The sequence below is a fragment of the Rutidosis leptorrhynchoides genome, chromosome 4 (assembly GCF_046630445.1).
Source record: "Rutidosis leptorrhynchoides isolate AG116_Rl617_1_P2 chromosome 4, CSIRO_AGI_Rlap_v1, whole genome shotgun sequence".
NCBI lineage: Eukaryota > Viridiplantae > Streptophyta > Magnoliopsida > Asterales > Asteraceae > Rutidosis > Rutidosis leptorrhynchoides.
In genome coordinates this window covers 100,563,924-100,574,755 of record NC_092336.1, presented here as the reverse complement: position 1 = coordinate 100,574,755, position 10,832 = coordinate 100,563,924, and the positions used below count along the sequence as shown (strand labels likewise).

The window sequence follows — 10,832 nt, the reverse complement described above, 5'->3', positions numbered from 1 at the left end:
CCATGGAGAAGAACAACACTCTCCGACCAATCACATAGTTTTTTTGTTAATACATTATTATTTTACTCAATTATTAATTATATTTCGACCACATTATTCACAACACAATCAATATTTAGAGAGTTGATCCTCAATTCCTTACACACTCTTTTGGATCCATTAACAACTCCGCACCACTACATCACTTTCCACAACTCCAAAAAGATCCAAAAAGATAGTGAAGTGATTAAATAATAAAGTCTACATTCTCTCTCAAATTGACAAAATAATAAAACCTCTAAAAGCAATTTCAATCACCCATTCACCCCTCTATTCGTACAAAATCCGTTCCCAAACCTCTGTTAAAATGTACTCTCCAATTTTAATATTCCAGAGACACAATATAAAAAGTTTAAAAGATGTGAAACATAGTTTTTTAAAGTGATTGGTTACAACTTCAAAATGTTTATTAACATTATTATACGTTTAACAGAAAAAAAATTATACGGAGTAATAAAGAAACCAAATTTAAGTAACTGATCCACTCAAGATTATGCCATTCTGAAGTTGTTATTATAACTTATAATTAACAACCATAAAACTCTTACAAAAAACATAACAGTATATCATTAATTTACAAATTACATATAATATCTAGCAAAATATTAACGTACATGAATCTCATTACTAATGAGAAACACACCGAAAATCATATATATACGATATTACGACGTACAACTATATACATATTTCATACACTTTCAATACGAATATACAATACTTTTTGCTTTTTTGGCATATATATAATCACATAATCAAAAAAATAATAAAAACATTTTAACAAACACATCAAATTAAAATCTATGTCCAAATTTTAACAAAATATGTAAATGTATCTTCAAAATAAATATATTTGACATCAAATCAAAAAAGCAAAAATTACATCACTAACCGTTAATATTTACACCGATAATTTATCCGCATAACTATTAACTAACGCCAAAGCGTTACTCGTAACTTCCTTAACTACCACCACACGCCCACAAATATCGGCCTTCATGTCACTATCACCCACGTTTTCAAACCCATCAACACACGTGTCTTCATTAGTCAACGCAGCACTCATCCACGTCTGCACGTTGCTGAGCTGGAACCTAACTGACTCACCTGTCCACCCCAAACTTTTAATTTCCTTATGTGATTTTTTAATCTCATAAACCGCGTCTTTAAACACAGACGAACAATCTCGTATTGCTCCAGTTTCTGTCGTGTTGACGGAGTTAATTTCGCGTGAAACGTTAGTGACGTAATTAGACATTACTGTGACGTTGGATAGAGCCACGTAGATAGCCACGGTGGCGAGTCTTCCCGGGTCATTACGGATTGTTCTTGAGTAATTTGAGAGAGACTCGAAACAAGTTTCGGGGTAACGAGTTGTTTCGCAACTTGTACGGATGTAACCGGTGTCATCGTATGGAGACGGTGGGAATGCTTGGCCGGAGGACGGTGGAAAAGCTTGGCCGACGGCGGTTGAAATTAGTACGACGGTTGTGTATAGGAAAAAGATGAGGGTGGTGGTGATGTGGAATTCCATTATTTGTTTCTTTTAGGATTTTTAAGGAATATATTATCGGTTCAAATCAAGTGTTTATATAGACGAATGTTTAATGAAATTACCGATTTGCCCTTTTATTGCCAACTCAACTTAGCTTTCAAGTTTCTACTAACAAACATGTAAATGAAATAGTTCTTTTTTTTTTCATTTTTTTTTCTGACAGTTTACATGAATCGAATATGATAATATTTATTTATGTGTATAGTATCTAATCTTATCATTTGTATAACCATTTTTTTTACTATTTTTCATAATCACCAAAAATATACAGATTGTGAAATTTGTACCTAATATATCTTCTTAAAATATTAAAACGTCAAATCATATTTTAAAATAACTTATAATATTAGTTCATTAGATGGTTTATGAACAAAAAATATCTTCACAATCTTCAGTGATATATTGTCAGACCTCCAAATAGAGCCTGGGGTATTTGTGACTAAGTATATCAAATCACAGTTGTATAAACGAGAACGACTCTATATGAGACGTTTTATTGGTTTTCCAGCGGAAGATAAATAGATTACATTGTATTTAGAGCATTAAATGTGTTTAATTGATATGATATGTAATGAAGACTCCAAGCATAGCAAGCAATCATCATCAAAGCAGTAGATATACAGCGGAAGCAATATTTAAGTACCTGAGAATAAACATGTTTAAAAAGTCAACACGAGGTTGAGTGAGTTCATAAGTTTATCATAAATCAATAGTTCAATATAGCATTAGACCACAAGATTTCAGTTTAAAGTTGATTGATACCAATTATATCAATCTAAAAAGAGTTGCTGCAGTTTGTAATATCGCTACTAGACAAAAGTTTACCCCGCGACACTTTGAACAGTCAGTGTCAGTTGAATCATTATTATGTAACCAAAGACCATCAGTCAAATAGTTAGAGACGTCACTCTCAGTAGCGCTATTCATAATAAATAAGTTTGCGTTCACCAAGCAATTAACGATATTACGGCAGAGATTTAGCATGACAAATCACGTATTCAGCATAAATAATAACTGAGTACTTGTGTCTAAACGTAAAACAGTTATAAAAGTTGCGCATGTTTTCTCAGCCCAAAAATATATATAAAAAGGGAGCTATGAAAACTCACGATACGATACGATAGTTTGTAGTAAATATTGTATGATGGCACTGAACAAGTGCAGAGTTGTCCTCGGATTCACGAACCTATATCAAGTATATATATATTAACACATATACTCGTAATCGAACAAATTTATATATATATTTAGTTGTTATCTATTTCTATTTATATACTTATATATATATATATATATATATATATATATATATATATATATATATATATATATATATATATATATATATATATATATATATATATATATATATATATATATATATATATATATATATATATAATTATTTATTTGATAAAATGATATTAATAGTTATAAATAAAAGTTGTATCTTTTTATGATAATAATAATAATAACTTAAATGAAATTTTAATAAAGATTATAACTTTAATTAAAATGAATCTTTTAATAAGATGATAATAATAATAAAACGATACGAATACTAATATTAATAGATTGCGTTATTTTCATAATAATAATCATAATGATAATAATATTTAAAATGATAAAATTAGTAATAATACAATAATAATAGTACTAATAATAATAATAATATTAGATAATACTAATAATTTTTAAATGATAATACTTGTAATAATAATGATAGTAACAATAATAATACTAATACTTAATAATAATAATAATAATAATAATAATAATAATAATAATAATAATAATAATAATAATAATAATAATAATAATAATAATATAGAAAAACTACCTTAGGAGCCCTTCTAAAAAAAATGCCACGAACCGGACTCGAACCCGTGACCTCTCGGTAACCCGCTAACACCCATAACCATTCTGCCAAGTCTGTTTTTCTGATTAAAACCCATATTCAGTTTTATTTAACCCGTATATTTTTGTTTTATATTTCTTCTTCTTCTTCTTAATTCAATCCAAGTACGAATCTTAACATCAATCAATCTAATAGTATGATTTATAATTCGTAAATGAAATATAAACAATCAGACTTTGTAGATTTAAATTACCAAAAAAAAATAAACACAGCAGCAGTAGCTGAATACGCGAAAACTCAAGAACAACTCAAACCTCATTTTCGAATATAAGACAGTTTTAAACAATGATTACAACATGAAAAAGGTGTTAAATCCTTATTAGAAACTTTCTGTAACCATAATTGAACTTAAAACATCAAATTGAACTCGAATTTTACGAAGAACAAATCAGTTGACTTTTTAAAATTTAAGTTTGACTTCAAAATTAAGAATCGTTACGAGGAATTGGGAGATCAAACTTTGCAGATAGTTTGATTAAACGATTCCTAACAAGACTGCAATATTAGATTTTTAAAAAATGAATCGAATTCGAGCTTTTGCAAAAACAATTACGCGTACAGAGTATTTATCTGTTTTACTTTTTTTTTTAACAAATTAAAAGCTAAAAATGGAGATTGAATCTGATAGTTGATAATGTGAGACTTGACTGGTATTCCATAATATTGAATTTATAATGCAAATTGTGGGTGTCCATATGAATATCACGATCAAACAAGATAATAAAAAAATTAAAAGTAGATGAAATAAAAAATAAAAACAGATAAAAACAGAATTATAACCAGTAGAAAATAAAATAATACATCACGAGATGAATAAATATTTAAAAGCAGATATCACTTTGATAAAAAAAACAGCAGATCATTAATAATATTAAAAAATCAATCGACCTAAATTAGGTATTAGGTTCTTGTCTTATAATTTAATTAATATTAATAATAAATAAATATATTAATAATAACAATTCTAATAATAATAATTATATTAATAATAATAATATCAAAATATTACTAATAATAATAATGATAATAATAATTATACATAATAATGTTAATAATAATAATAATAATAATAATAATAATAATATTAATGAAAATATTAATAAGTTGTTTTATAATGGTAATAATAATATTGATAATGATATTTCATTATATTAATATTAATGTTAAGAATTAATAATAATGATATTTATAATAATCTTAATAATTTTAGTAAAAGTGATATTACTAATAATAATAACAATAATATAAATTATGTTAATGATATTAATAATCATATTAATCATAATAATAATAATAATAAATGATGAATGTTAATAATAATAATAATAATTTTGATAATAGTAATATTAATAATAATGACAATACTGATAATGATAATTGCAACCAATGATAATATTGTTAATTAATAATAATAATAATATTAATATAATAAATTTAATACTAATGCCTTATTATTTACGAATAATTGTTCGTGACCGAAATTTGTCGAAGTTTAGATAAATCATGTAAGGATTTTTGTTTAAATTAACTCGGAAATTTTGGGGTTATCACAGTATCCCCCTGTTAATAGAAATTTCGTCCCGAAATTTAGTTGTTGCCATCAGTCGGCGTTGTTTGTAAACAGGTGAGGATATTTTCGTTTTATTTAGTCTTCACGTTCCCAGGTATACTCGGGGCCTTGCGTGAATTCCAACAGATAGAATATTGTTTTGTTTTAAGAGTTAAAATCATACGATCCATAAATTCTACGAAGTGCATTTTATTATTAATGCGGAGGTTATCTAAAGGATTTAACAAGAGTGTTATTGATTAGGTTTTCTCAGAAAAAGATGATGATGATATACAAGCATTTCAATACACATGAAATGTGTTATTAATAATAGTGAGCTTATTTATACCTTGAGCGTTTATGCCACAATATTAGGATAGACAAAATAGAGAGGAGTTCATGAAAATCATAGTCATGAAATTTGATAGAGATCGTCATTCTTTACAACAAGAATGATGAATATGAGTTGAAAATTAGAGTTTTATCGACATTAAATAATATGGATAAAATGATTCAATTATAGAAAGAGTATAAATGAAGCTATCAGAAAAGAGTGAAATGAGGAAATTAAATGTTCATCTTAACTTTTGACATAGCTAAAGTTGATTTCCGGAATTCAAGGGATTTAAAGAAATCTTCATAATCTTTATAAGATTTGATTCTCCGGTAATTAAGGAAATTAGGATTTTCTTTAATTAAATGCGGTGAATTGCCTCGATTGCTGTGTCTGGAATTTCGCTATAAATTAGCTTCTTCCGTTTCATTATCTTCACCACTTCTATACTTTCTTCCTCAATTCTTATTTAAAAGATTGTTAATATGCTCAATCCCGTATTGGTCCTTGTTATTATATTGACCATATATACAGTCATTCTTCTTTTTCATTTATCACCAGAGGAATCTGTTTACTTCTACGATTACCTTGGGGTTATAGTGTTTTTAATTCTCCCATGTCTTTACGTTGCTATACGCATTGATATACACGGTTTGTAATTTCCGTGTTGTTATCGGGCTTTATATTTTCCCTTATATGTCGGAGCTTCATGCTTTTGAAAAGCAAGTAATGGTCCAGAATTCGTAGGTATAAATTTCGGAATGGACCTACTATTCTAAGCAGAAAGGAACGTAATATCATGATTTGATTTGTTAAATTACCAGAATTTCTGAAGATAGAACTATCAAGAATATATTTTCTTGATATGTTCAGAGTTTAAGTAGAATGTAAGAGTCGTGTAACATGGCATCTGATGATAGTAAAGTCTGTGAATCATCATGTTCCATTAGAAATTTAGCATGTTTTACTGTAATATAATCACGTTGGCCTGACATCATTATATTATACTAACTCATGCTTCAATTCCCAACACTACTTCAAATCATTCATAATTTAAACTTGAATGTTACAGAAATATAGAAACTAAAACAGTTTCCTTTATTATGTAACACGGATAGTGCAAAGTGATAAATAATTTCGGACAAGAATAGTTATGAAGGTATCTTCAGAAATATCGAGGATATTTATACTTAAAGATACGGTGATATCTTAGAATTTCTGAGATCGAAGAATAATGAAAAAATTCTTCTGTAAGGATTTAGAATACGTAAAGAGATCTTTTGCGGTTTTCATCAGAAATCAAATCATCTAGATTCTTTGATTACAGGTTTAGTCCTTGTGATTTATCCACAGTTTCCTTCATGGTTTGCTCAATCCGTTTTTCAGTTCCAGATTTTCTTTTGAGCTTTTTCAACACACAATTCTTTATTATCAAGCTTTTGGCTATTAAGACTATCTATAGCTTTTGATGCTTCATTAGCCTTCATAAGGTTAACGAATCTGAATTCGTTGGTTATAGTTATGAGGTGTTTTCAAAATTTTGGAGTTGAAGTGTTTAAGCGTAAGATGTATCCATCAATGGATCTAACGGTTGAAAAAATGTTGTAAATTTCAAAAGTAATGAATGATAATTTCTGTGATTTGATGTGATAATTCATCACAGAATATGAATATAATTCATTAACGTAGTGATTTTAAGAAGATAACACTTGCTAAAGCTTTACTTGAATTCTGATATGTCAAAATCAGAATATGTAATTGAATTTGTATAAAAATGGTTATTCTTTAGTGAACGGATACATATATCTTGTAAATGTAAGTAGGATAGCTACTGATTATTGAATCAGAATTTGTACAATGTAACATATTAATGTGAGATATAAATATTTCTCGAGTTTTACCTACCCGTTAAAATATTTTCACAATTAACAGTGTGATGACCCGGAAATTTCCGATCAAATTTAAACTTTAATCTTTATATGTTCCCGACACGATGAGCAAAAATATGTAATGTTGAGTCTCGAAAGTTTTGAAAACTATATTCATATAATCAATTACCCTTTGACCATGCCTAGCGATTCACGAACAATTATATATACATATACATATGTGTGATTATTAAATTGAGATATATTATATAAAACATCGAACGGATTAGTGGATATGATTATAAGCTATGAGATCTATTTTATGAACCTGGAAATACTATCAAGGTATTGAATAGATAATACTTTACATGAATGTATTTGTTCGATGTAAGTTTATCGACGAGATTAAAAGATAATATCAAATAATTGAATTATCAGATACATTGAATTATGATTACGAGTCTCTGTTATGAGGCCCACTTTGAATTAGAAAACTCTTACTTTTAACGGTATTCGAAATATTTAGTAAAGTGATTACGTGTAAGAACAAAAGTGTTATTATGGAGGATTAGACAAAGGTTGGTGGAGAATTGAATTTTATAATATTAGACTGATTTACTTTCAAACATGCGAAAACATTTTTCGATATAGTAGAACCTGATCATTTGATTTGTTAGATATTAAGATATATTATTTTGAAAGTTTAAGTAAAGTAAACTAAACGTTGGCGTAAAAGGAAACTATATCGACTTAAGTTTAAGGTGTAAACGTTACGTGTTATAAGATTTCTAGACGAATTTAAAATAAACTTTGAACTATTATTACTTTGAAAAACTAAATACTATATTAATATTTCCACACGATATGTACAAAGTTATATTTTTTATAAAGGTAATTTATTGTTGAGTAAGTCTAATTTTTTGTTAAAGGTACACGTCACGTAACGTAAAAGGCTAGTTTTCTAAACGTACGAAAGTGCGCACGAAAAACTGAAAGTGGTACATGAGTCGTGACACCACGACCGTGTCATTTTTGTAAAAATTATATTTTTATCATGAGCGTAAATATAATATAATATATAAGTAATTATATAAATTAAATATAATAAATATATAATAATAATAAACCGAGTGTCGGTAGAGAAGTTTGTGCATTTGAGCTGTCATAAGCTACCATGCGATTGCATGGAAGCTAACCCTCCAAACCATGCGAATCACATGGCTTTATGGGAGGTGATCAAATGTTTTAAAAACCAAATCATTCTCTTATTCTGATTCATTTCATCAACGCACACACATACACATGTTACATTACTCCCTTTGCCTTATTATTTATTTAATTATTATTATTATTATTATTATTATTATTATTATTATTATTATTATTATTATTATTATTATTATTATTATTATTAGTGTTAGTATTATTGGGAGCGATATTATTAGTAATATACATAAAATATTACGACGAGGTCATGAGCGGGTCATTCCAAAACAAGTTTTAGGAATGGGATAGAGCTAAGGAAATTATGGGTTATAACTAAGAAGGTTATGGGTAATGTTCGGGGGTATGCTCATGAGGTCCATCTAGTGTTTGTCATCTCCGTTGCGTCTACGTACCGTTCCTACAATATTGAATCTCAATATTGATACGTGAGCACTCATAACTTAACTTTTATTTACTAATAGTGTATCCATGACTAGTGCTCGAGAATATAGGATTGTGCATGCTTGTATATTTGATATTGCCCTTAGCTAAGTTATGTTGAATCTTAAAGGTTGTTATACTAGGGATGAGATAAGGTATAAGATATGCATGTCATTGGAAAGCTAGTGAAAAATTAATAACTTTTCCTTTAGATGTCAAAGGGATCTGATGGACGGATTAGAAATTATAGTCAATTGAAAATTTCGTAAAAATGATTATTATCGTCGTTAATATCATTGTTCTAATTTTTTTTATCTAATTGTTAATATTAAAAGTATCGTAAATATTAAAGATAGCATAATTAGAATTATCATTTTACCATAATATCATTGTTAGTAAAAATATATATTGATTGGTATAATTACAAAATAATACGACTTTTAATTATTATTATCAATGCTATTTTATCAAATAAAAATATAATTATCTCAATAGAACCTATCACAATATTTTATGACATTAAATGAACTTTATAAATTTTATTACTTAAAATATATAAAAGTATACTTTAATATAAAATTGTATTTATTAATAAATGAATTATATTATTTACTCTATTAAATCTTTTAAATATTTTTTAAAAAATATAAAGCGACGATATTTAAATTATATAATAATCATTTATAAACTTTTGAAAATCCTTTTTGAGTCAAACTAATTTTCGTCGATCTTTGCATATTAGACTCGAGCATTAGGATTGTGGTACACTATGACTTAACTTAATTTATTAGACAAATGTTGACAAATACACGAATATATATAATTACTATAGGTTCGTGAATCTGAGGCCAACCTTACACTTGTTCAATGATGTTATATGTATTTTTACTACAAAATACAGTATGGTGAGTTTCATTATTCCCTTTTTTAAATGCTTTTGCAATATATATTTTTGGGACTGAGAATACATGAGCTTTTATAAATGTTTTACGAAATAGACACAAGTAATCGAAATTACGTTCTATGGTTGAATGATCGAAACTGAATATGCCCCTTTTTATTAAGTCTGGTAATCTAAGAATTAGGGAACAGACACCCTAATTGACGCGAACTCTAAAGATAGATCTATCGGGCCCAACAAGCCCCATCCAAAGTACCGGATGCTTTAGTACTTCGAAATTTATATCATGTCCGAAGGAGGATCCCGGAATGATGGGGATATTCTTATATGCATATTGTGAATGTCGGTTACCAGGTGTTCAATCCATATGAATGATATTTTTGTCTCTATGCATGGGACGTATGTTTATGAGAAATGGAAATATGAAATCTTGTGGTCTATTAAAATTATGAAATGATTATTTATGTTAAACTAATGAACTCACCAACCTTTTGGTTGACACTTTAAAGCATGTTTATTCTCAGGTTTGAAAGGAATCTTCCGCTGTGCATTAACTCATTTTAAGGATATTACTTGGAGTCATTCATGACATATTTCAAAAGACGTTGCATTCGAGTCGTTGAAGTTCATTAGAGATTATTATTAAATAAATGGCAGATTAGGTCATTTATAGTTTGGATATTATGAAATGGTATGCATGTCTGTTAACTTTCGATATAAAGGAAAGTTTGTCTTTTAAAACGAATGCAATGTTTGTAAAATGTAGCATTTAGAGGTCAAGTACCTCGCGATGTAATCATATGTTATTGTATTCGTCCCTATGGATTGGGTCGGGTCGTCTCATGTGGTATCAGAGCGGAGGTCTTAGCGAACCAGGTCTTGCATTAGTGTGTCTAACTGATAGTTGTTTAGATGCATTAGTGAGTCTGGACTTCGACCGTGTCTGCATGTCAAAAGTTTTGCTTATCATTTAGTCGGAAATCATCTACCTACCATCCTTAGCAAATTACCTGATTATCAT

General features: G+C 28.0%; 1 protein-coding gene across 1 annotated transcript; it reads right to left on the bottom strand.

The window, feature by feature from the left end:
• Positions 1-831: 831 nt before the first annotated feature.
• LOC139844615 (21 kDa protein-like) lies at positions 832-1,580 on the bottom strand. The gene has a single exon (XM_071834848.1). The coding sequence runs from the start codon at positions 1,571-1,573 to the stop codon at positions 941-943; it is 633 nt and encodes a 210-aa protein (XP_071690949.1). The 5' UTR covers positions 1,574-1,580; the 3' UTR covers positions 832-940.
• Between the last annotated feature and the right edge of the window lie 9,252 nt (positions 1,581-10,832).

What these genes read in the sequence shown, in the direction of transcription:
- LOC139844615 (XM_071834848.1), bottom strand. Translation starts at nt 1,573, where the DNA reads ATGGAATTCCACATCACCACCACCCTCATCTTTTTCCTATACACAACC.